Source organism: Mirounga angustirostris, unplaced genomic scaffold, assembly GCF_029215605.1.
Source record: "Mirounga angustirostris isolate CCGP_5_RB_7025 unplaced genomic scaffold, mMirAng1.0.hap1 SCAF_14, whole genome shotgun sequence".
In the NCBI taxonomy this organism is placed as follows: domain Eukaryota; kingdom Metazoa; phylum Chordata; class Mammalia; order Carnivora; family Phocidae; genus Mirounga; species Mirounga angustirostris.
In genome coordinates this window covers 18022132-18049859 of record NW_026991722.1, presented here as the reverse complement: position 1 = coordinate 18049859, position 27728 = coordinate 18022132, and the positions used below count along the sequence as shown (strand labels likewise).

Here is a 27728-nt window from a genome sequence, read left to right as displayed (position 1 = left end):
GTCCAGATTTCTTGGCACAACAAAAAGGCTGTATTTGGCTTGGCCATAGCTACCTTTTTGCCTCATCCGCAAACCCTGTCTCTCTCCAGTGTCCCCCACCCCTGCGCTTCCATTGGCAGAGGGACACAGGAATGCCTGCCTCTCTCTGGATTATCCGCAGAGGATGGCCTTTTGCTTCTGGGCAACTTCTGCTCATCCTTTAAAGCTCAGCTCAAATACCACCTTAACTCTGTACCGTGGTCTGACACATCCTACCCCGAACAGAAAGTACAGCCTATTCATCTGTGTTTCCGTGGCACCTTACGCACACGTCTGTGATGCCATTAATTACACGCCACGGTAGTGGCTTACTATCAGTCTCTCTGTCTCTCTTCTCTCCCAGATTCTCTGGCAGGTGTCATGTCTCACTCTGTACTCTGACACAGCCCCTAGGACACCATAAACTCTCAGTAAACATTTTTAAGTACATTTGCACTAAAAATATTGAATTCCATGAGGTAGGCAGGACAGATATTACACTTATTTTACAAATAAACAAATTGTGTCTCAGAAAATTTTGCCCATTTTTCATAAACCCAGCAAGGACAAATTTTAATCCACTAGGTAAATATAAGATAGTTTAAGGATATGTGGTTTTGCCGTGGTAATTGCTCTGGAATATTTGCAAATGCAATTGCTATGTGGAAAAAAAAAGTCTGCATATGTTATTGTATTGTTTCATTGCTATTTTAATATTGAGAAAAATTTTGAATGTTACATGAAAGTTAGGAAGGTAATTTTATATTTTTGTAACTTGGCATTTCTTAACAGGAGAGATGTACTTGTAATATAAAATAGCATTAATTAGGTTATGTTCCAGACTAATCTGACTTTCTCTTTTAATAAGGTGAAGAGGCGTGGTAAACCCCACGAAGAAGTATAAAATTCCTGAATCTATATTAGGTATTAATAGATATACTCTATTGTTCTCCAAAATAAATACAAGCCAAAAAATGTGGTAACATATGGGTCGATCTATATTTGAATTTTTTAAATGCATATAGTACCGTAATTTTCTGTAATACTTTTTTTAAAGACTTTATTTTAGAGAGAGAAGGAGAAAATGCATGCGTGGAGGGGGGAGGGGTGGGGGGGGAGAGAGAGAGAATCTCATGTAGACTCTGTGCTGAGCGCGGATACCGACATGGGGCTTGATCCCAGGACCCTGAGATCGTGACCTGAGCTGAAATCAAAAGTTGGACACTTAACTGACTGAACCACCCAGGCGCCCCTCTATTAACACTTTTTGTTGTTGTTGTTCTTATGTTAATCCCCATACATCTCTATTAACACTTTTTAAGTGATTTCTTTTTTGGGGATGGTCAGAATGTTAAATCCTTTTGAAATATGTTTTTGAATAATTCTGTAGCTTTAGTACAATCTATGTAAGATGGTTTTGTGTCACCAGGCAGTATAGACCAGGCAAAAGGGGTGAGAGAGCACATGTGCGAAGGCCGAGTCCTGCTCCTCAGGCCAAAAGCCATTTTCCGTTTACCCTGACCCGGATCAGAACCCACGAAAGTGCTGCCTTCTGTCAGTTACCGATGGACGTGTGTCTGCTGCAGGCCTGCTGTGTAAGGGCCCACAGTGACCCGAGAGGGGACAGAGATGAACACCACTGTGCATGTCCCTAGGGAACTCCAAGTGGAAGCAACTGGGACTTCCTTTTTGCGCACAATATTGCCTTTAACATTTTCTCCTAGCTTCTCTGAAAAATTCCCTATTTTATGTTCAATTCTTGGGAATCCTTTGACTATTTAACAACACAGTTTTCAGTCTAGGCATATAAGAACAAAACTTTGTTCATTTTAAGATTTCTAGCATGTGTTTGATTAGATTTATGTTAGAAATACTGATTTTAAAAAACATTTAGCTTTGGGTCTGCCCAAATCCGAAGAAACCATTTTCTGTAACTTCTGAAGCATATGTGAGTTACACACTTTAATCGTTTTATAATTATTTCATACCAGCAATGTGAATATTTGACAATTTATTCACTCTCTTTTTATTTAAAACTGAACCACATTTATCTAAATCACATCAGCATTCAGTGTTTCAGTATCCATGAATCATCTTGAAATGTGACTATTTTTAAATATTGATGAAAACTGTTAGGGTTTGAATTAACGTCTTTAGTTTTAGTGTTATCATTGTTGAGTGTAAGAGTCTCACAATACTAAGGCACTACTGTCATTTCAGCAGTCAAAAATTAGTGGTAATTACGTTTTAAAATAATTAGAAGTTTGTGATGTCTGGGATTTTTGGCAAACGTAATTTCAAAGTATGACTATATAAAATTGATCATTTCAACATGCGAAGAAAGGACATATCCGTTATGTATATCTTAATTGGGTATTTTATAGTTACCTCATCCTGAAAATATTTGCTCTACTAAAGCAGAAGAGGGGTGGGAGGGTGTGCGTGCAAATGAACATGTGTGGTCGGTCAGTGCCTAATTATCTGTAGCAAGAGCAGGAAGAAGCCCTTAAACATTAATAAGTGAGACTTACGGAAAACTTATTCTTTGAGTCTGAAAAAGTTCCTCAGTTGAAGAGAAGGAAAAAAGAGAAAAAAAAAACCTAACACCAGAAGATAAACTTAACAAAGACTGCTATTATGATGACCATAACGTTTTTAAAAGTGGAAAACAACTAAAGGCTTAACTGTTTATTCTCTATTTGTTTATTCATAGACCTTCCTTTTAAAAGTGAATTTTGGGGGCACCTGAGTGGCTCAGTTGGTTGAGCGTCTGCCTTCGGCTCAGGTCATGATCCCAGGGTCCTGGGATGGAGCCCCACATCGGGCTCCCTGCTCCGCGGGAAGCCTGCTTCTCCCTCTCCCTCTGACCCTCCCGCCTGCTCTGTCTCTGTCTCTCTCTCAAATGAAAAAAAAAAAAAATCTTTAAAAAACAAAAAAAGTGAATTTTGATCATTTATAATTGATATTGGTGAAAATCTAAACTTCAGTATCGCAAAAATCTGAAATTATTACCAATGCCTAAATTACAATAGTAAAACCATCTTGAGCATTTATGTTGATTCACACTGTTCTTGGATAAGGGTGTTGTGTGTGTTATGTGTAGGTATGTGCTTGCTGGTGTATTATCCTCCAGAAATTTCAAAAACTATTGCTTGTGTCATAAGGATTACCAATATGTAGATATTGAAAAGCTCCTTTAATTCATCTGTGTCAGTTAGCTTATCCCCACATGGCTTTTAAGGAGCGTTTAGTCACTGAAAATGCGCAGTATGTGCAGCAACTGTGTTTAGGACTAAAGACAGACCGTGTACTCGGGGCACTGGATCTTATAATCAAACTTAAGGTAGCTCGCTTTATTACATTTATCCTTAAATCTATTTTCCATTTAGATGTTAAAATGATACCAAATCTACTTGTCTTTCGCCCTGAATGTATGTTCTTTTCAATTAGATAGTGATAGAAAATTCAATTCATCGAATGGCTCCAATACCCTTTGGCCGGGAAGCCGCCACAGCGGGTTGACTCTGTATCATAGAGTTGGCATAATGTGAATACCAAGTATTGCCTCAGCCCTCCATCAAGAAAAGAAATTATAGAGATAAACAACCCATTTTCAACCCTCAAATCTCTGTTCAGAATCATTATAGAATCGCCAAAGGGCAGCATCTAGGCTTCTGTGCTTACACTGTGGGAGATAGTACGGCCAATAAGGAAAACCTGGGCTCTCTTTAAAAATACTAGAGAGTTTGAAGAATACGTTTACCATCTACTTTCCTTTTGGTCGATACATTTAGTTTCTATGTTTTGTGTCCCAAGTAAGAAAGAGTTGGGCCCTTAATTTTATAATGATTCTTTCCTCCAGAAGTGCTTATTTATGGTACCTGTAGGTAGACGTTGATTCTTTGGTGGCATAAGTGAGCTAATGGGACCCAGGGCCAGGGAGGGAGGCTGCTGATGAGAGAGATGGGACCATCATACTCTGTGGCCCGGGTGTCCCAACACAGGCCATTCTCTTCTTCCCAGCCAATGAAGAAAGATGGCAGCTTCTAATTTTTCAACCTCTGTTTTAAGATGTATAAACTGCTGGAAACTGGGTCAAGGAAAGAGTTTCTCTTCGCCCACCACTGCTGCGGGGGCCAAGGACGCGCTTCCACCACAGTCATAAGCCAGAAACTGTTCTTCAAGCACCGAAGTGATAGTTGTAACAAGTGTCAAGAATTGTTAAGTTGCAGGGACGCCTGGGTGGCTCAGTCGGTTAAGCGTCTGCCTTCGGCTCAGGTCATGATCCCGGGGTCCTGGGATCAAGTCCCGCATCGGGCTCCTTGCTCAGTGGGGAGCCTGCTTCTCCCTCTGCCTGCCTTTCTCCCTGCTTGTGCTCTGTCTCTCTCTGACAAATAAATAAATAAAATCTTTAAAAAAAAAAAAAAAAAAGAATTGTGGGCGCCTGGGTGGCTCAGTTGGTTAAGCGACTGCCTTCGGCTCAGGTCATGATCCTGGAGTCCCTGGATCGAGTCCCGCATCGGGCTCCCTGCTCGGCAAGGAGTCTGCTTCTCCCTCTGACCCTCCCCCCTCTCATGTGCTCTCTCTCTCCTCTCATCCGCTCTCTCAAATAAATAAATAAAATCTCTTTAAAAAAAAAAAAAAAAAGAATTGTTAAGTTGCAGAAATAGACAGCAAGTAATAGAATAGGCTCATTGGACAATAACTGAGTGGGAGTACATTTTTAAATGAAAATAAAGAGCCAGAAGGCAAAATCAGTACAGATGACTTTTGGAAAGGGTAGGGGGAAAGGACTGAAAACAGGCGCTGGCAGTCTGTGGTTTTGTCAGGGGAGGCCCCTCGAGGCAGTGAAGCATAGCCAAGGGCACCCACAGGCGTCCACAGCCCGTGTTCCTAGCGGTGACGTTGGGGGGGGACTTTGCATGTCAGCCATGTGCACGCCAGCGCCTTTACCGAAGCTTTTCCCAGGCACAGTCACAGTGTTCTGGTAATAAGCCCGGTGCGGGCCTTCTTCCCTGGTGCTCTGAGCGACTCTAAGGACACTTGGTTGCTGGGGTCAGCTCAGTCAGTTTGAAATTCCACATTGTGAGACATGGCTAAATACGATGGCTTTAAGGTACCATCCAACTCTATGCTGGCGTGATTGGACAAGCTTGGAGAGAGTTTAAGGAAAAGCCATGGATGTGACTAAAATTTGGAAAATGAAACTTGAAATATTATAGACACTGAGATTTTTTTTTTAATCCCGAAAATACAAAATAAGTAAAGAAGGGGCAAGTTACGGTAACAGTCCTCAAGTCTATAAAAGGTTACAACGGTGCTGATAGGTGACTGGCTGTTCCCCAGCTCTGTAGAATCTAGACAAGAGGAAGGGGGCTCACACTGTAGCATTTTGGATTTAGATTTGATACAAGGGAAAATTTTCCTGACAACACACACTGTTCAACACAGAAAAGGGTTCTCGGGGGAGGTTTTAGAATCTTCTCTAGAGATATTTGAAAACAGAATAGATTTTCATCTCTCTAGCCGGCCTTAAGCAGCCCTGTTCACATACAGAAAAGAATGGGTGACCTTTCGGTGCTTGTGGCAACATCATGGGGCCTTAAGAACCCACACACTAAAAGGCTGGAAAAGGCTTAGTTCATAGCAGTAATTAAATTTTACTTGGGTCTTCTCATCGGCCATAAATGAAATCTTTTTTTTAATGGCATCATCTGCCTAAATTATCCATTTCCTTGAGCAGTGGAACCTTGAATATATAATAAAATTTTCACAGATTGGTTGCTTCAAAGAAAAGAAAGGGGGAGGTTTTTTTTCCCAGAATGTAATTAATTCTTAACTTTTCAACTCGTTTGAAATGGCTCTTTTTTGATGAGTCTTTGCCTTGACTAACAAATAGAGCTGTCAGTCAGAGCAATGTCTTTGTCTTCTCTCTGCCTTGAGCAGTTACCTCCCTACCAGTCAGCCATGAAATCAGGGGCCTTGTGTATTGGGATGTCAGAAAAGCATGCCCATCAGACCCTGGCTCACTGTCCTTATCTGCCCTTTTCTGACTTTGGCACAGTCTGTAGGAGATGTCAAATGTATGGTTGGTGCTTCAGGTGCAGAGGTGTGTCCTGAACTTCCCTTGGCTTTGCTTGTGATCCTTAAGAGGAACCAGCACTAGGAAAATGTCGGTATTTGTAGGTCTTTGGTTTTACTCTCCTTTTCTTCTCAGGACTCATCCTACTTCCTAGGCACTCACTTCTCTGAATATCTGGCCCACCTCCAATCTGTTTCTTGTCTCTGTATGCATACTTCATTCAGGTTCTCCTTAAACTGAGGACGTCTGCCATGCTGATCCCTCATGAAAGCATGTTTATCCTATTTGCTCTCTGTCAGAACACATTCTAGGGAAAATACCTTGGCCAGTTGCTTCACTGTATTCTTAGAAATTTCAGAGACCGGGGCGCCTGGGTGGCTCAGTTGGTTAAGCGACTGCCTTCGGCTCAGGTCATGATCCTGGAGTCCCGGGATCGAGTCCCGCATCGGGCTCCCTGCTCAGCAGGGGGTCTGCTTCTCCCTCTGACCCTCCCCCCTCTCATGTGCTCCCTCATTCTCTCTCTCTCAAATAAATAAATAAAATCTTTAAAAAAAAAAAAAAAGAAATTTCAGAGACCATGTGCAGCCAATTGGAGACACACTTCCAGCTCAGCAGACCTTCCAAGCACCCCCCAAATCGCAACTGCGTATCTTAATCCTAAACTAGCCATGCTGCTCCCTGAGAAGGCCTACAACCAGCATGGCCTTCTTCTCTCTCGCCCCTATAGACCTCGGGTGAGGCTTTGACGGTGCAGTCCAAGTTCTTTTATTTTCCAGGTCATTTTGGTACATGTCATAAAAAATACACGGTCTGTACTTTATAAACCTTCCCCTTGTGATGGTGCTCATGATAGAAAAAGCTTACCTACTTTAGGAAACCTTTTCTTCACACTTTATGTCAAAAGTAGGGAAGTATTTTGTTTGGTTGGGGGTTTTTTCCTCCCCTTTAAAAAAGTGGTGAGACATGCAAATAAATATAAAATGTTCTCTTTGATCTTGTTCAGCCTCTAAAGTGGGTGCAGTAAGAGTCCTACGTTTTGGTTTCAGTTCTCAAACTTGTCCTTTGGAAGCTGAATATCAAGAACTCCAGGAAGAGACAGACCATGTAAAGAACAGTTTTAAAGAAAATATCCTAGACGGTCATAGCTTCTGTTGGCACTGACCATATCATTTTTGAAATCTGTGCCTCTCCTCTCCTTCTCTATACAGGAGGGTTAGTTATGTTTCTTTGCAGAATGCATGGAAAGTGCCTGTTAAAATTGCTTGGCAAGTTCCAGCATTGCTCATTACTAATCCTGCCTCCCAGTTCCTTTTCTTTGGTAAGAAAAACCGGAGGGGGTGTTTAATAGTTCCACACTCTGTCTCCTGCTAGGGGTAACTGCTTGATTTCTTTTATTGTTCATAGCACTTCTTGAATTAGATTAATTTCTTTATATTCCATTTCTGTCTTTTCAAGACAGCAATTACTTTGATGAAAAATATAACAAGACATGATACTCACTCGCATATAAATGTAGAACCCGCCTCCTTTTATTTTGAAACCTGTTGTTCTGGGAAATATTCTTTAGTGTTCCGCATTTAAGATGCCAACCGTGGGCTTTGCTCCATCCAGAGCACTTAACAGGTTCGCATGATCCCTGCACAGCTGCATCTCTAATGCCGGAAGTGAGTTTAAAGTCAGTTCAGGTGGTGCCTGCACAGTTCTGAGAACTGCAGAGATTCGGAACAAAAGACAATGGCCACATTTCCATTACACTGCATTCTGAAGCACCTCTTAGGCTGCGATTGTAATGAACTCACCAGATGTAGCAAACCATTGAAAACAGTGAGCTTCCCTGAGCTGCCATGAGTGGTACTTGCTTTCTTATAAGACAACAGGTCTCTGAGCTGACACTGCAGTCTGAGTTCCAGGGTTTTCTCTGGGCCAGGTTAAGATACCCTGTGGGGCGCCTAGCAGTATCTGCGTGTGTGTTGTGATCTTAAGTGTAGTGCCCCTTTGCCCAAAACAGACTTTAAAGAAACTAGCAAATGCAGTTCAGTATCTAATGGGACCTCAACAACAACAAATGGAAGCAGGAGAATGATTGTGAAATGAGGATGTGCTCACCACTGCACACCCAGGAGGAGCATACGATCAGTTCGATCAGTTTGGCGTCTCCTGCAAGCACATGTTAAGATTATGTAATTATTGTTACATGATACAAGAAAGCAGCAACATTTATTGGAAAAGGTAAACATGTTACTGGCAGAAAAGTCCAAGCTGACATCTAATCTAATTCACAGGATCTTCTCTTAGAGACACTGGATAACATAAGGAAGGGTGTCCTCAGCTGACACAGAAGTAACCTTCAAGTGGATGTTTTAAATACCGGCCCTCTGTCAAAGATGAACATGTAATAAGAAAAGAGTTCATGAAGACTTTTCTGAAGGAGCCAGTGTGTCTGGCTTTCTGCCTTTACAACAGGGCTGACTTAGCCTCAGGGAGAGTTACATTCATGTGAACATTGGGTGGGTACATCCTTTGGACCTGCTGGTTGATGGCCAGCTCACCGTTGCATTCTTACTGTCGGGAGCACATCCTGGTTGCTGACAAAGGAGGGATGCTAATCTGAAGGAGGGCAGGTTTAGCATTCTGTTTTCGAGATTTAGGGGCCCAAACTCCAGAAGGGAGCTCCTCCACTTCTACACAAAGTTGGGCTTTGGGGGGGCTTGCAGGAAGGGCCCACTTTTCTCAGAGGAGTTTTTAGTCTACTCACACTTTAAATGCATACTAGGACCCCAGAACATGGAAGAAACTATTTTGGTTTTTTTGGATTTTTTTTTAGTATAGTTGATACACAATGTTACATTAGTTTCAGGCGTACAACCTAGTGATTTGACAAGTGTAAACATTATGCTGTGCTCACACAAGTGTAGTCCCCACCTGTCAGCACACAACACTATTACACTACCATTGACTGCACTCCTTATGCTGTGCCTTCTATTCCCATGACATAATCGTTCCATAACTGGAAGCCTGAATGTCCCAATCCCTTTCACCCATTTTGTCCATCCCCCCCTCTTCTGGCAACCATCAGTTTGTTCTCTGTGTTTATAGGTCTGATTCTGCATTTTGTTCTTTTTTTTTTTTTTTTTTTTTTGAGATTCCACATATAAGTGAAACCATATGGTATTTGTCTTTTTCAGTCTAACTTAATTCACTTAGCACAATGCCCTCTAGGTCTGTCCATGTTGTCACAAATGGCATGTTCTCATCTTTTTTCATGGCTGCGTAATATTAGTGTGTGCGTGCACGTGTATGCACCACATCTTCCTTATCCATTCATTTATTGAGGGACTTAGGTTGCTTCTATATCTTGGCTATTGTAAATAATGCTACAGTAAACATAGGGGTGCATATAGCTTTTTGAATTAGTATTTTCATTTTCTTTGGGTAAGTGCCCAGTGGTGGAATTATTGGATGATATGATATTTCTAGTCTTAATTTTTTGAGGAGCCTCCATTCTGTTTTCCACAGTGGCTGTACCAGTTTGCATTCCCCCCAACGCTGTAGCGAGAGTTCCTTTTTCTCCACATCCTCGCCAACACTTTTTATTTCCTGCAGAAGAAAATATTTTGAATCAGGTATTCTTAATGGAAGGGTTGCATTAAATGCCAGGAGAGACCAGGCAGGAAATAAAGGGAGCCAGGCAGTGGGTCTTAGCTGTGCAGGCCCTCTTGTCTGTGGGGGGTGGAACAGGGGAAGTGGAGGGCAAGTGTCCAGGCCGAAGGGGCTGCCTCACCTCATCCCTGGCTGTTGTAGCCACATGCAAACAAAGACCCAGGATTGCCAGAGCTTCCGGCCTTTCAGGAGAGGCTAGAAATCTTGATTTTACATGATATCTGATGAATTAGAATGTGGACCCAGAAAACGTTTTTTGAAACATCTTTCAGGCCGAACCAAACACATCTACAATCTGGTTTCAGCTTAAGAGTCTTCAGTTTGCAACCTCTGTTTTAAAGCAAGGCCTTACTAATCAACTATCTTAACCATAACATAGCTTTAAATTGGCCCCGTAAGCTTTCAGATTTTTAGCAGAACTGAATCTTGATTTTAAAAAGCAATTAAAGCTGTTTTCCAGTGAGTTCATTAAATTGACCTAGTAAGTGGGAATTGTCACTTTTTCCCTTTTAATTGGTTAAGTTCTTTACCCTCATCCACAATAATTTTCATTTTAGTGTAGATGGCAGAATAATTATTCAGCATGCTCACCCCGTTGCTTAATTTAGCACCACATTAGTGGCCTAGCACCATGGATAGTTACCATATCTGTTTAACGAAATGAAATCTGTTTTTAGACGATCTCGTACGCTCGCTGACACTGATTCTGGGATATATGATTAGGGCATTTCCTTTTCATTAAATTGTATACTCAAGTAATCAGGTTTTATGAGTGTTTACATTTGTCTAATCATTTTTCCCAGTTTTATTGAGATACAATTGACACACAACATATATGTTTGAGGTGTACGTGTGATGGTTTGATAAACTTATATATTGAAAAATGATTACCACCACGGCATTAGCTAACACTTCCATCTTGTCACATAATTACATTTCTTTTTTTGTTGCTGAGAACATTTAAGATCTACTCTCCTAACAACTTTCAAATCTATATGTCTGGTCATCTTTACGTGAGGGGAAGTAATACAAACATTAATATTGCTTATTGGATTCTTATTATGTGCCATCACTGTGCAGAGTGCTACATATCTAGTAACTCATTTAATCTTCACAGAGCTCTTTGAGGCAGATATCATCATCATCATCATCATCATTCCTGCTTTCTAGCCATGGGTACTTGAGGTTAAGTAACTTACATCCTTTGCCCTGGGTCCTTCAGCAAGAAGTAGAGCCCAAATGCAAGCCAGGGTGCCTGACTCAGAGCAGTGTTCTCTGCCAGCCCGAAGCCCAGTGTTTTACCAGTAGAACATGTTTTCTCCAAGTGTGGAAAAACAGGCATTATTTTGGATCCGACAGCGCCCTGAAAGTCTAATGACAGGAAAAAACAAAATCCAAAGAGCAACTGAGGAACAAGCTGTATCCCCACCCCTCTCTCCTCCCTCCCTCGCTACCTCATTTTAATCACTCAGCTCTGAATTAGGAGACTATTCTTACTGAAATTTACAATATGTATGTGGCTGAGTCACCTAATGAGCCTGATGTTCCCACCAGGACTCAGGGTTCACAATTGTTCATCAAAAAATAGCAGATGGAAATAAACCTTCCTGGAATTGTCTTAGTTTAAGAGAACGTATTTCTCCATTCCTTTCAGACAAAGGGAGAAGACCAACCCACAGCTTGTAAGCAGAGTGAATATTGGTTAATGTGGTAGAGGTATGCGCTTTAGTAGTTGACTGAAAGGACTTTAATATAATAATATGCTAATTTGCTTTAGTATGCCAGTATTTTTGATAACTTAGTATCATGAAATGAGTGTAATTTTTTATTAGTAAAGACCTTTTATCATAGACCTCGTCTAAAATACAACTCCCGGGCGCCTGGGTGGCTCAGTTCGTTAAGCGACTGCCTTCTGCTCAGGTCATGATCCTGGAGTCCCTGGATCGAGTCCCGCATCGGGCTCCCTGCTCGGCAGGGAGTCTGCTTCTCCCTCTGACCCTAACCCCTCTCATGTGCTCTCTCTCATTCTCTCTCTCTCAAATAAATAAATAATTTAAAAAAAAAAAGAGCTTCTTTTAAAAAAAAATAAATAAAATAAAATACAACTCCTTTTTTCAATTCATGGTTAAATCAATGATAGCTATTTGGCAGAGGCTCAAAATTATCCCTGCTAACTTGTTTTTAATAGTACTTGATTTATATATGTGCTCAAACCTCCACCAGGTACGTGTATATTTACTAATTGCAGCCATATGCCTTTAAACACAGTGTTATTGGTGGGAAATGAAGCATAAAACATGAAAAATGTATAATTACTAAGGGTTGAAATTACGGTTTTTAACTCCTTCCAGAACAGGGATGTTATGATACAGCTTTGATTATTTTTCATTTCAGATGAGTGAGGTTCCTACATAGATTTGGTGATCACTTGCTTACCTTCCTAATTAATTATAAAATTCTTCCCTCTAATGGACATAAATGAATTAACACATTGGTTCACCCGTTAATATATGCTTTTCCTTTGGATTCATGCTGTTCTCCCAACTCAGATACAGGTAGATCCTTCAGAACAAGATTAAATAAAGCCCTTGGATATATCAGCGAGAGAACTTTGGTTGCTTTCCCTATTTTTCTAATCTGATTTTATAAATCAAGAACATAACAGTATCTAATCTCCGTGACATAACTTGTTCAACATTGAATGCGTTTGCATGTGTATGTGCAATAGTTCTGTGGACTGCAGACCATTAATGGCTGCATTTTATTTTAGACAATCCATGGACACAAGGGACCAGTCACTGCAGTGGCCTTTGCCCCTGACGGACGATATCTTGCCACCTACTCAAATACGGACAGCCACATTTCTTTCTGGCAGGTAAGTGTAGATGCCGTGGGTCTTGGTGTTTACTGCATGATTCGCTTTTGCTGTTAGGCCTGCCCACCAGCCCTTCCTCCTGCCTTCCTCTCCTTTTTCAACAAACATCAAGTATTTATTGCTGACTGATGCTAGCATGCGGGGTGCGCTGAGAATACAGTTAGCCATCTGGAGAGAGTGGGGTCTGCTCTCACAGAGTTTGAGGTCTGAGGGAGACACATGTAAAGAAGCAATTATAATACAGAGGGGAGCCTGAGAATAAGGTTGTGGGACCAACTCACAGAGGAAGTGACATCTGAACTGAGACACGACAAGGCTGAAGAAGGGCCAGAGGGTAAGGGTAGGGCAGATTGAGGGAAAGGGAGAGCCTTTCAGTGGTAAGCAAGGGCACGGCGTGCCTGAGGGCCTGGCCAGAAAGGCACGGGGCCCGGCAGGCCCTGCACAAGGATGCGGACAGCTCCGGCGGGGCAGAGGGTACAGGGGAAGGGCAGCCGGCTATTACCTCCATATCCCGCTTATGTTATCTCATTTCTTTTTGCATTCTGACTTTCCCACATAGGGCTTTTCATTCCCAAACTACCCAGACATTTTCAAAAATCTGAGTATCACTGAGTGGCAGTTCATGAGAATGCCTATGTTTAATTCTGATTAAAATGCATATTAACTTTGAGCACCTAATTTTTACAGTAGAATTTGTTTTGTCCTCAGTGATTAATCTCCATCCCATCTTTTTAATTATCTTCCTCCTGATAGTTATAAAAAAATTAAACATTATCAACTCCCTCCTTCATGAAAAGCCAATTTAAAATTTGGTTGTTACCTTTACTTTCCTAGGATGCAAGTATGTTTTATGAGATTCAGTTTATTGCCTTGAAAGCTTAAAAAAAAAAAAAAAATGAAAGTTTAAATAAGACTTCAGCACAACTTGATGATAGTTTTAAAAAAATCAATACCTAATAAAATGTAAAACAGATACAATAAATTGCTTAATTAACAACATGCTATTAAAGCATGACAACTTCCAAATCTGTCACAGACTTTTCCTGCTCTTCATCTAATTTAGTTTTCCAGTTTATTTTCTCATTATCTTTTCTCCCAGAATATATCTCCAGCATCTTAATTGGCTCATATTAAACTCTTTTCCTTGGAGAGCTCCCCGGTCCCCATTTCTCCCTGTGGGCCACTGCAGGGCCTGTGGTTTGCATTGCTGCGGTCCCCGCCACCAGCCCGCTAGGCATCCGTGAAGTGGACCCTCGCAACAGTACTTCTTTAAAGGGTTTCCCCACCAACTGTTTTTCTACACAATGGTCTCTCTACACCAACTGTACTTTGATGCAAATTTTCTGCTATTTCCCACTCTCTTGGAATCCCAGAGGAGTGTTTATATAAAGGTCCACATTCATTCCACATTTATTCAATGGCGTTGAAGTGCCGGGTGCTGGCCTCTCCTTTAGGGATACGGAGTCAACAAGCCGTAAGTCCCCGCTTTCGAGGAGCTTGGGTTGGTCCATGCTTTCTTTTGTGGAATAAACAAAAACAAATCTTTTTGGTTTTGTCCAACTTGACTTTCTCACAAAAAAAAAAATTTGTTTTATAAAGGAATACCTCCTAACTTAGCCAGATTTGAAACCGTTTCCAATATTTTCCTGATTTTCTATATGGTAAACCTTTTTCCCATTATCTAGGTGTTCAGGGTTCTGTTTGGATATGATCATCCCTTCCTTGAATTTTTTTTCTATTTTTATCAAAGTTCCTGCCTAGCGCATTGAGGGGATTAGGGTTAGCATCCTTTCTCACCTTAGAGCTCAAGATCATTCATTAGATAGATGGTAGCTTTTCGAGATATTCTTCTCCTCTTCCAGTTCCCCTCTTCAGCCTCGTGCTGCCGCCTCTGGGCTTTGCCAAGCACGCTTGAACCTGCGCGCCTCTACGTGTGGCCATGCGAACGGTGGAACCATAGCACTCTTCCTTGTCGCGCGCTCCTCCCCTCCCGGGGCCGCCTCGGGCTGGCCGCACGTGGGTGTGCAGTGCACCGAGCCCCGGGGCAGCTCAGGCAACACCCAAGTCTTCGCCTCCAAACCCAATGTCAGGGTGTAAAAGGCAGCCCGTTTCTTAAATTATACCCCGTTGGGTCTTGAAATTTAAGCCAAAGGCACAGAAACATTTCATCTTTATCCAGAAAATACAGTAAAACCGCTTCCAGAGGTAGAAGGGGGGTTGATTTGAATTAAAGAGAGTCAAGAAAGCATTGTTGGATCTCCTGCTGTTCTCCCAAAAGGGGCTTTGCTGATTTATTTAGATACATATTGTTTAGTTCTAATGATGTATGATAATACTTTTGTATTATTCCAGTAAATGTACTGTAATATATTTTGAAAACTTAATGAAGTCTTATTAATACAGGACCTTACAAAAGCTATGAGCTATTAAAATCTTTGCTGAGAAATGAGTGTTAATGAGAAATATTGGTTGGATAATTACTCAAGTGAGACTTAGTAAAAGGTTTGTGTGCAGCATTACTTACACTGAGAATTGCATTAAAACACTTTCTGTTTTGATGAATTACATCTGTATGTGTTTCTATGTGTTCAGAAAATAATCTTCACAGAACTGGTTTTGTGAAGCATTATTTTTAAAGGGAAGGGAAAAACCAAAGTTGCCCTCTAGTTACTTACAGACTCAGCTATGGAATGATGTCATCAGGCAATCTTCCAAACCCTTTGATCCTCTGACAACATATTCCTATAAGTTGAATATTTCACATCAAGGTCTCCGTTTGTAACCTTGAATGAGGGGAGTTGAGTAACGAAATCAAGTACAACTGTGATTCCCTCACCTAAATTTCACCACTACCCTCCAACTAGTGAGTATCCTCTCTCAGAAATGCCCAAAGTAAATTAGATGGATATTGGTTTCGCTTATGGTGGTGCATTCCACCGTAAAATAGAATCCTCTTCAGCCTTTAAAAAGGATACTGTAAATCTGTGGCCTTTAACATGAAAAGATGGTTCTCAACATTTTTTTGAATGAAAGAGGCAGATCGTGAAACTAACTGCCTTCTAATATGAGCCTGTTTTACATAAAATTCCTGAAACCCGCTTCTCCTTATATGTACACATAATTGTAGGTCTGGAAAGAAGTTTGCCAAAATGTTAGTGATTGTCTTTGGGAAGTAAGATTTCGGGGATTTTTGCTTTCTCTTTTATACTTCTCTTTATTATTCAAATGTTCCACAATGAGTATTTAGTATCTTTGTAATCAAGAAAAACTTGAAGGTTACCAAATACTCTAACTCCGGGTAGTTTTTATTCATTCGAGGCTCAGATTGCCCTTTCGTGTAGTTTGTAAGATGGTCACTGGTCAAGAAAACATTAATATCGAATAACAGCATGGTTCGTTGTTGCAGTGAGCGTTGTTTGGCTGAGCTTTTTGGAAAAAGGAATACTCACCCTTACTACTTCAGATTATCTCCACTCTGAAGAGGTCACAGGGAGAGCATGGTCTGAGGATCAACACATTCTCGTTAACCTGAGGGTCTTCCTCATCCCAGCCGTACGCATGTGTAACAGTGCCATCCCACAAAGAACTTCACGTAGCCCCGTTCTGAGGCAGGAAGCCTGTGTGACCCTTCCAAAGGCATTTATCAATCAGTTTATCAAGTGATATATGAGTCACTCATGGGCTGGCTCAGCTCATAAGGATGATGGACTTGATGGACTTCTTGTTGAAGTTTTTCCAGCTGTAGCATTCCAGTAAGGTACCCTCTCCCTGTCGCCCTTTGGCCCTCAACACGTTTCTGGTATGCGGCTAAATTTTGCAGGAAAGAATTAAAAATAAGGAAGTGGCCGAGCATGTTAGATACCCTTAGCATTTGGAGTCACCAGCAGAACTCAGGCTTCATACATATTTTCATAGAAAATCCATAAAGAATGAAAAATAGTTTGTAGTTGTTTATCAACTGAGAAATGAGATTTTTTTTTTTTTTTATTAAAGCACAGTATGCCTGTTGATGCCAGCTAATGTTAACCACCAATTTTCTGGATCATTTGGATCTGTTCTGTTAGAGGACTAAATTATTATGTACTGTTACTTTTTTGTACAAGTGAGGACTATCAAATCAAGCTCACCACCATTATTTATATTTAAACTATTTGGGAACCTTCAGAAAGCAACAAGACATTGATTTTTGTCTTTTGTGGAGTTTTTGGGAAAGGTGGGGGGAAAGAAGGACGGAAAGAAGTTTTTGGAGGATGACAGACAGTACAGTACTGTCTAGTTTTAAATGTTAACTTTAATAGAAAGAGTTAATGATAACCATACATTTGGTTTTAAAATGTGACCTCGTACACTAGTGATTTTTTTTCACCTCTGTGTTGTGTTCGGCACTATTATTAATGCAGGAAAATCAGTAACATTAGTCATCTTAAAAGGGTTATTACTCAAGATGATTTAAATTGTGAAAATGTCAGTGGAGCCTGCACGCATCCTGCTAGAGATGCCATGATTTACGCCCTCTGACACCATCGTGCTGCCGAGAAGGGCCAGAGAAAAGAATGGCTTCTATTTTGCACTGATCCAAAGGCAGAGCATGGTATCAGCAATAACCCAGCGTACGTGTCCCAGGATTTGCCAAGGTTTCATGTGTCAACCATTTGTATACATTGAACCATAATCTGCAGGCTTTATATAAGACCCTAGAATTGTATGCCTTTAGACGGCGGTTATACTGAAGAGAAGAACTGGAAATGAAAATTAATGCAAAGAAAAATACTATTTCTGAGACCTCTTTTCTGATTTTCAGTATGCTTTCCATGTGATTTTCAATAGCACAAAAAAATGTACACTGAGAAACTATTAAGTAATATTTAGAATCCACAGGCTTTTTCAGACCCCGTTGCTCAGGTAACAGTTCACTGGGGTAACTGCCTTTCAGTATTTAGCACTTGGACCGAACGCATAGTTGTTCATGAGCCATGATTTCCGTGTTCTTTTTCACTACTGTGAATGGATTAAGAGAACTTAGAATTCAAATCAAATCCTGAAAAGCCACCAAAAAGCAGAAATCAACTGATAAAAACGTATTGCCGTTAAAGTGTTAAAGTGTCCTCCCTTCAGCGTGGCGGCAAAAAGCGAGCCACAGATACGGTGCTGAGATGCAGTTGACTCCGGGTTTCCCCTCAGAATGAACGGGAGCTTTCCAGAGACTGAGTTCTGTACAAAGGGGGTGAGGAGGGAAGGTGTGGGTACATGAGCATGGGGGACAGGGTCACGGCTTGCGCTTGGATCCGGGGACGGATCCCGGTTTGCTTTGTTTCCTTGAATGACCTGGAAGTCCCCAAAAGTGTGTTGGTTGACTCGTCCCTCAGGGGGTGCAGGGAGTCCTGACGGGAAGGAACAGAAAGGTCTGCTGCGTGAAGTACCCACAATTGCCAAAGATTGTCTGACTGAGCTGTTTTGTTAACGTCCATAATTTAGCCCCCTTCTTAAAGACTGATGGCCGCTCCTGCTGTCAGTTCTACCCACGAAGTCAGATTTCCCTGGATTTATGCACTTACTGTAACAGCACCAGAGCGGTTTCAGACACACTGAGAGGCGCGCTGTCAGGGCTAAGGACAGACACTCAGCTGAACGCCAGTCAGCGCTGTGGCAGAGAGAGTGACCAGGAGAGGGTTCCTTAAGTGACACGTGTGCTCTCATGTCCCTGTGTCCCCCCAGATGAACACCTCGCTGCTGGGGAGCATCGGCATGCTGAACTCGGCACCTCAGCTGCGCTGCATTAAGACCTACCAGGTGCCCCCCGTGCAGCCCGCCTCGCCCGGCTCCCACAACGCCCTCCGACTGGCCCGGCTCATCTGGACTTCCAACCGCAACGTCATCCTCATGGCCCACGACGGGAAGGAGCACCGCTTCATGGTCTAACGCTAGTGCCTGCTGCCCTGGCCACCCCCGAGTTCTGTCCGTCTGTTCTCCCAGCGAGAGTCCTCTGTCCTTCCTCACGCGGATCATCCCTCAGTGCCTGCCCGCACCAGTGCCCCCCGGGGGCGCGGCCGAGGCCGGGTCACTCCTGCATGGCTCTCGGGGGCAGATGCCCACTTGTGCACCTGTGATTCAGAGGCATGCACACACCGCTCTGCAGGATGTGGCCCTTCTGTCGGCACTAGGTCGTTTTTCCCCGCCGGGGCTGGGGGTGGGGGATGTCTGCGGGCCCCAGGAGCCCTCCTGTCGCTTGGTGCACCAGAAGCCTCCAGTTCAGTAAACACTGTGATTGCCTTCCCAGCCCAGGTCAGCAACCCCACCTCTGAGCTGCCGCTTGAACCTGGTGGTTTTGACGTTGGGTTTTGAGGTAATGTGGCAGTCCTAATTAGCGAAGTTATTTTCCTTTGGATCGCCTAAAATATATTCTTGTTTACCAAAACGATTCCGTGTTTACATGGTTGGTTTCTTCCCCCCATGACTGCTAGGAAACTGCTCACTCCAATTTCCTAGGGTTTAGCCACTCCTTCTTTATTAATACCTAACAGATTGGAGATTAATGAGAAAATACACCAAAAAATCGTTCCTCCTCATGGAAAAGAGAGTTTCCCAGACACCTAGCCTTCTAAAATGCTCATATCCTGCTTAGTAGTCTATTTAGTAGTTTAAAATAAAAAATCATCACTGTTTATGATCTAGTTAATAAAATTATCCAGTCACTCTAAGTAATCTCTTAAATGGGCTTTTATAATAAAGAACTGAGTTTGGAAGCGTAGCATATACTGAATAAGAAGACTCTTGTGTCTGTTGCTACAGGTCCTTTTAAGAAAGACCTTACCCCTTCCTTCCAGAAACCTTACAGACCTACAGTTCCCACATGTACGACCCATGTCAGTTATCATGGAATAGTTAGTTTCAGTTCAGCCTCCGAACGGATCAATTAAAGGAGAACAAAGGCAGCATTTCTTTTACACAAGTGTCCTAGAATATTAGTAACTGTGGCGTAAGCATTCAGGAGAATATATAAAATGCGAGGGCTCTCAAGCTATTTGAGCAAACATTGCAATGAGGGTGTCCATCACACTTCGAAGTAAGCTTGAACTAGGTCGCTTTCTTCTCTTTATGTCAAATTATGCTGGTTCTTGCTCATAACAATGGGGAAGAAAAAATCCATAAAATAATATTTTGTATGAATTGCTCCTAACAAATCTTGATCTGTACATAGTTGCGCATTTGGTCGTTTGGTTAGTTGTTGATGGGTTGGCTAGACACAATGGTTTATTAAATGCTAAAACAGAAAATGATTTATTAAATTCAGAGAAGATAGGAAATTTCCAGAGGAACCAAAATGATAATGGGAGCATTTAATTGGAAAAGCGTAGATTGTCAGAGTTTATGTAATATACAAAAAAATAGGATCACAGTCCAGGAAGAAATCCATCTGTCATTTTACTGAAACAGATTTTTAAAGAACATGTTAAGAAATTAAGACCCACTAGAACGTCTCTTTCCTATTGATATGAAGTATGTTATTTGCATTGATGACAAACCTGTGCTGTTTCTTGGTTTTAGACTTTGGGTGTTCTTTTAAAAGTGAATTTATGCCACATGCATGTACATTGTATTTATAAAGATTATATATGTAGCTTCCAAGGAAGAAACAAAGAACTATCCAGTGTAGATTTATTTGTTTGGTGCACATGCCGAACAGTTGTGTTCGATTATAGGTAGAAAAACCTGAGGTAAACAAAAGATGTGCTTGGTTTTTTCAGTGGGCTCCCAAGTCTTCTCGATACCCAGCACATGTTTACTTTATGAACTTAAATAGGGATTAATTTATTCTAGACTACAAAGTTGTTTTGGAATGATGAAGCAGAAGTATACCTTAGAGAGTTGTTTAAAACAAAGATGTGAGACAATAGGCAGGCCACCCACAGACACACAATGGAACACACCCCGGGGGTCTGGAACAAAGCCATGGGGGCCCAGGGGGCAAAACATCTGGGCAGTGGGCAGAGGCCAGCCTGTCCCACATTCTGTCTGATTATTGGCCAGGAGAATATTACTATTCTAAAAGTTGGGTGGATGATATCTGATGGTTAGACGTCTCTAACTGCTGAAGAGTGTTTGCATTCTTGTTAACACAGATCTCCCCTTGGCTGTTTTGGTAACTACAGTCCCAGACTTCATCACAGCTTAGATTTCTCAGCACTGAGGCAAACTTTGTATTGTCATCCCAGTGTATGCTTTTAGTGTTTTATGGATTTTGTTGGTACTGTATTTGGACCTGTCCTTGTAAATGTAGAGACATATATGGCTTCCTTGGTAATTTACAAGCAAAAGATGACATGACGTGACAACTGTATGAAAATGTAATGATTGAACTCACTGTGCACAGCGAGTGAATTAAAATGTCTGCCTCTCAAGACATTTCCACTGAATAGATTCTATATGTGCTGGATGTCCCTGTGTACATATGTGTGTTAAATAAAACTGAATTGTACTGAAGATTGTTTTCCTCATTAAAAACATTGTTCACTCTTCTTAAACATTCTCAGTTGAAATCCATATGCTGTCTCCCCCCTGCCCGCCCTGTTCCCGCCTTCTTTGGTACCAAATTAAGCCTTCTGTTTCTGTATAATTATTCATTTCCCTGGAGAGCTAGCTTCAGGAAAGGCAAACTTGTCACAAAGGACAGTAGGGCAGGAAGACGTTTCCAAAGTGCGAGAGAAACAACTCCTACCAGAAACTCAACAGCGCTCTCTGTGGTTTGGGCAAGGGAATTGCATGCATGGTGCTTTATCTCCACCCCAAGTTGCTCCTAAATAGACTTCCGTTGTACCGAATTCTGTCTTGTCAGATTTCATGACATGGGTTGGCCCCGGAGTTGGGGGTGCTGGGCGGAGATCGTTAAACTCATTTCATTTAACACTCAGTTTGGAGTTGAATTTGAATCCCTGAGGTAATGGGTGTAATTGGTTTTCAGGAAAAGCAAGACTAACAAAATAGGTCATCGTTGCTCATAGAGGATTATATGTGTAAGTTGTGAATGTGCATCCTTAATTTTCACATAAGAATATAGAACAGCTTAAATTGAACCAGTCATCATGTAACAGTGTAGTTTTCTTTCAGAAAACAGATAAATATTAAAGGAACTGACTGCCACATCTTTGGCCCTGTTCAGATGCCTGGTGTCCGTCCCGGGAATTGCTTTAATGTCTCCTGGTGACTTCAGTGTGTCCTTATAGAGAGAATAGGGGCAGTACCAGTCCTATATGATTGGTGATCACATAAACTGATCAAATGTGGAAAGGGCATGACATTAATAGGAAGGTAAAGCCAAGCAGTGCCGGGTGAACTTTCACCTTTCACCCCTTCAGCTGACTGACAGAGCTGAGTGTTGAAGAAAATCAATACTTTGGAGCCAGGAGGGAAATATTTCCAACCTCTAACTAGAGAATGTATTTTGACAAGGCCAGGATAATCCAAGCTGCACAGGAGAAAGAGAAAAGAAGACTCATTTTTAAAGCTTGACACTTCAAGGTGTTTTTGTACAATGGTTTAGAGATCGTCAATACATACAAATACCAAAGGTCAAAAAGAAAAGCCAGAAGAATTTCAAAAATTAGATGTTCAGTTCTTTTTGCTGTTTACAAACTAAAAAAGACTGCAGAGAGGTTGTGCTTGTAATTGTTTAAATGAACCAAGCTCACAATGTGTGCTTGGAGGTTATCGTCCCTCTTTAATCAAACCTTACATTTCTAGAGGCAGCACTATAACTAGTGAATGCCTAAAAGAGTGTTTAGACTTCTTGTTTCTGTACATTTTTTTTTAAGACGTGAACTGGTTTTTGAGCAGTTACATCGTTTTGTGCTCACCTCTCAGAATCTTGTTTTTCGATTCATGTTGATCCTGCCAGGATGCTCTCGTAAGTCTTAGACCCTCCTTCGTGTTTGTTTCGTTCATTTGCATGAGAAAAGAGGTCATGTACCTGCTGAATTTGCATTGTTTCTAGTTTCCCAGGTCCCTTTAAGCAAATTACTCATAAAAGTATTCTAATTAGTGCCCTGCTGAATGAGAGGCTGATGCATCTCTAGGAAGAAGGTAAGCAATTCACTCCACTCTCACCAGCAAGATTAGATCCATTCATTCTGGGGACAGATATTTCCGTCAAACGGATATAGATTCTTTTCTTTCCTACAGATAAGAAACTAAAGTCAAATGGTTGCCCATACCTTCCAGCCAAGCTCAGGACAAAGGAATCCTGAGTACTCTAAGTATCTAACCCTGTTTTCTCATGGATGGGCCACATCAGGCGTGCTGTAAACACAGGCTAATTATGTGAGTATTAAAATAGTAGTGAAAATACAGTCTTAATTTGTATGCTCTCTTTCTCGTTAAAAAATTCCACTCTATTCTAAGAAGATAGATCTGGCTACAGATTTCAAATTGTATTTGTTTCAGAAGGAGGACACAGCAAGCCAAGAGCCCTTCGTATTCTGCGATCTCCCAGAGAAGGGCAAGAATCTAGCACCTGCCCGATTTGCTGTTGGTTTCAAGTAAATATGTATTGCATTTGTTAGATCCATGAGATGATGCCTATAAAATGCTTGTTGGGAGTGGCACAAAGTATGCATTCAATGCATGTGAGCTGATCATTTTTAGTAGATGTTTAGAAGTCCTTATCGTGGATAAACAAGATTGTAAATTATTTGTGTTCTTTGGAAAACACTGTTGGATTTTTGTTCTGTGTTTTTATCTCTACCTAGACTCCACTAAGAGGTCTGGACATTTACCCAAAGGGGAGTCTCTGTGGTTCTCCCTGTATTCACGAGGCTCTTCAGTACGTTGCTGTGTGTGACAGTCTCTCACCAAAACTTGGGGACACTGAGAAATACCAAAATACATGCCGGCAGATGGGGCCGCTTGATTACAGCTATTGAAGTTAGGACTGATCCCTCAAAAAGAAAGTAGTTCCTATTAAATTTAGGACTCACAGTAGCATCAGGGATGATTTTAGATGACTTACATGATGAGTATCTTCAAAATACACGTCTATGAAGATTGAACAAGCCTCTGGACAAAGTATCATAGAGTAGACTTCATGGGATCCCAAAAACACAGGAAATTGAATGTGTAGGTTCTATTGCCAACATCTTCTTGTCTTGACTGGTATCAAATGCCTTAGCCCTTCACTCTACCCCAATGTGAAATGTATGGTCTAGAACTTGACCCACCCAGTGGCACTTCAGGCTTTAGTGCAAATGTATGAATAATTGAAAGATACTGCGAAGAAACATTTTTATTCGGTTCGCAAGGATTTGTGAATCTTCGTATATGCCAAGCATATGTTCTATGTTCTAGTTTCCTTGCTGATGAGCTTCCAGTCTAGCAAAGGGCCACAACGCTGATGGGATAAATGCCGAAAACAGAGATGGCAGAGAGCGATGAGAACATGGGAAGTGATTCGTGCTCTAGGGTAGAATCAGGTTAGAGAGGAAGCACTTGGGCTGAGCCTTGAGGAGTAAATACAAATTAATTGGGAGGATGGAAGGGCTGTTTTAAGGTAGGAATTTACGGAAGTCCAAATTGTTCTGTGATCTGAATAGATATAAATTACTTCAAACTTACAGCCTGGCAGGCACTGGTGGGCACCTCTGCTAAGGATTACTGCACCTACAGAAAACGGGACTTCTCCACCAAAGGACATTTGAGAGCTAGCAGGCAAAAACTCTAAAAATAAAGATGACCGTAAAAACCCTAAGAAAAGACTTCTCTGACTTTTACTAGTTCCCTAGGTCTCATTTTCTGTAAAAAAAAAAAAAAAAAAAAAATTTGTTTTAAAAATAAGTTATGCATGCTCCTTCTCCCATGTTCTAGTCTGCTGGGAGCACCGCGTGTCGGATGCCTGCCATGAGTGCACAAGTCCTGCCCCCTGCCCAGCTCCAGTTCCTGGCCCGGGCTGAAGCATCTGTTCTCCAGGCGCTGGAAGTATTGGCATCTGATAGCTGTCTGCAGAGCCCTGGAGATTGCCTACAGCCAGGGAGCCCTTTCCTCCAAGGTCATGCTCCCCCCTCCTGGGGGCGACCACATCTCATGATGGGGCCCGGAAGGAGCTGCAAAGTCCAGCCCCCTAGCTCCACTTCAGAACAACTTTGAAGGGCCATCCAACTCCAGCACTCGCCTTGGGATGGGCCAAAGCCCTCAGCGAACTCACTGCACGTCCGCTTCCCTCCCTCCCCGTGTCGATGCGGAGAACACCGCTCCATACTCTTCTACTCTTCCCGTATGCGGATCTCCATCTCACCGTCTGCCTCCCAGAACCCAACCCAGGACAGCTGGGGCCAGGAGTGGTCCAGGAAAACAGGATCTTGAAAAACAAACACGGAATTTGGGAGCCAGGTCACTCACTGAGCCATAACCAAGGAGGATCCTGTTGGCAGCGGGAGGGGATGGTGGAATGCAAGTGCGGAACTGCCCTCACTGATGAATTGGAACCGCTTACCGATGGGAGTGGCTGTGGTAGTTGCCATGACAGGCATCTGAGAGGTAAGGGAAAATAGCAATTACAAAGACAATGGACTTGGATGGCTATGCTGGGCACACTAGAAAAAGACAGTGAAAAGCTGAATGTGATTAATTACCAATTAAAGGCGAAGCATGAAAGCCAGTGAGACTCCTTGGGAGGATCTAAAGAGCCTCATCTCCTACAGCCAGGCGTAAGCCGAGGATCAGACCCAAGACTTGTTTTGTGAGGGAGTTCCAGGGCAGGCTGAAGCCTTGGCCTCCAAAGGTCGCACCCCAAAGCCAGAGCCCTAATTGAGATGGATGGGGCTATCTGGGTCGAGGCACTTGAACAACTTCAAATCCCCAGATTCTGGGAAACCCTCCCCAGACCTGCCCAAGTGGCCCACCCCTCTCTCTTTAAAGCAAGTATTTCTCCTTTGCTTGATGGTGCAGAGGCCTCTTCCTTGCAAAACAACCCATGCCCAGAAGGGGCTGGTGGGACGGCGCCAACATGTACCTGCAGGAACGGGGCGGATCCTGGGGCTGGATTCCGAGGTGCGTCAAACGGAGAGAGAAGATAAATTGAGACAAGGAGGAGTTACCAACCAGGATGAAACAGCCTGGCAAGGAGCAGGGACAAGGTACCAATCTGCTGCTTCTCCTGGAGAAACCGAAGAGGAAATGCCAGAACTGCCGTGGGAGGTGGTGGAGGAAAGAACCGAAAAGCTCCGAGGGGAGGAACAGATACGGTCTGTCAGGTCGAAAACTCGCTTTGCAAGAGAGGCCAGAGGACATGGTGTTCGCAGGGCTGCGAGGAGAAGAGGCCCCTGATAGCAGTGCCCGGCGATAGGGTCCTGACGTCTAGAGATTCGGTGGGGGAAATTGCCAGAATGAGCAGCAAGGTTGGCGCGCTAGCCAGAGGGGCCTGACCTTGGCGGGGTGGGGGTGGGGTGGTTTCTTTCGAAGTGATTAATAAAACCTGTCATCCCTCTGGCAGCCAGCAAGGGTTCAATCTATCCAACCCGAAGGAATCAAGGAAGGGTAACAGGAGGCTGAAGGCACCTGCCCCAGTAAAAAGTCAAAATCCCCTTGCCTCGCTTGTCGACCTGAAGGGTACGGTTATGAGGAGTTCGTACCGGTCATGGATGGGGACCCGAGGTTCTTGCCGGCCGGGGGCTCGAATGAATAGCAGAGGAGGGGGCCGGTGTGTCAAGGTCAGCGGCAGCATCACGGGCTGCGGTTTGCCCCACTGGTACTTCTTTTATAAACCGCCCCCCCCCCCCCCCCCGCCGCCAGAATCCTAGAAGAGCTGCTCCCAGCATTTAATCAAAGCTAGAACATCTCCGGGGGGGCGAAGGGTGACTGCGGAGGACGCCAGGAGCCTGGGGTCTGGCCTGTGGGCAGGTGGCATCTCTCAGTGGCATCTCCTTCTCCCAGAAGTGTCCGGGGCCCAAGCGAGCCGCTGTCCTCAAGGCCACACCCTCCTTCCCAAAGGCAGCGGCATCCAATAACCAGCCAAGGGGGTGCAAAGACTCCAGCCTCCTCGCCTCAGCTGGGCCATCTCCGGGGGCCCAGGCCAGCTTCCAGGCTCCCAGGAATCGGCCGAGACCTCCGTTGCCTCTAGAGCGCGGCCCAGCCTCGCCCTCTGGCCACTGGAGCCTCCTGCCCCACGCGGATCCCCGGAACGCTTCTCTGATGTCAGTCTCAGGGTCTCCTTCCCGGCAGATGAACCCACCCACGGTTCGACTCTGGCTCTGCCACCTGTTAATTCAATACCTCTCTGTGGCCCCCCGTCCCCTCATTTGCAAAATGGGGATAATGGCCATACCTACCTCTTGGGCTTATTGTCAGGCTTGAAAGAGAAGGGTTAGTACAGGTAGGGCACTTCAAACGGGGTGTGGCACAAAGTAAATACCCAATCAATGCTAACTATGTCACTGTTACCGTCTGACGGTGGAAGTCTGAGAAGTCCAGGTCTCCTCCTTCACGTCCTGCCTCCGTGTTGCAGGAAGACACGCTTTTCCATCCCTTGTTTTCCTGTGTTTCCTTTCTTCAACCCAGACCAAAGTGCTTACTTCTAAAAAGGAGGGGAGCCGGTATTTCTGAGTACGTCCTTTATACCAGACACTCTCCTAGCCGCATTCATTATCCTGCTTAATTCCTAATCCTAAGAGCCATGAATTATTACCTCCCTTTCCCAGATGAAAAAATGGCCGGTCACATAAGATAAATGACCAAGATCACACAGCTAATAAGAGGCATATTTAGTAGTTGAGTCCCAGACTCTGTCACCGAAGTCCAGCCTTCTCTGTTCTTCCAGGATCCCTCAAGTGACAGGAGACAACGAGACAGCCATCACAGGGCTGGCCGGCCACTCTTAGGAACAGAAGGAGATGTGGCAGAACAGAAAAGGGCTTTCATTCATTTAAGCCACTAAAGCTATTGTTTTCCCCCTTCGGATTCATGGCCCACGGTGCCAAATTTTTAAAGGACAGGAATTGTTGACTCTTTTACCATGAAATGGCTGAGCTAAAATGTGTGAGCTTCATAATGTAGTACATTCCACAGAGTGATTCTGTTATAACTCGGGACGAGTTTCTTCTCTCATGACGT

The 27728-nt window shown here is 43.0% G+C and overlaps 1 protein-coding gene across 2 annotated transcripts in view; it reads left to right on the top strand.

Annotated features, from left to right (window-relative positions):
* The window catches only part of WDR7 (WD repeat domain 7), a 359672-nt gene extending 338556 nt beyond the window's left edge, over positions 1-21116 (top strand). For both annotated transcript variants that reach the window (XM_045886644.3, XM_045886643.3), the window contains 2 exons: positions 12531-12635; positions 18351-21116. In XM_045886644.3, the coding sequence (XP_045742600.1) occupies positions 12531-12635; positions 18351-18554 (309 nt within the window). In that variant the 3' untranslated portion in view covers positions 18555-21116. The remainder of the gene's footprint in view (positions 1-12530; positions 12636-18350) is intronic.
* Positions 21117-27728: the final 6612 nt, after the last annotated feature.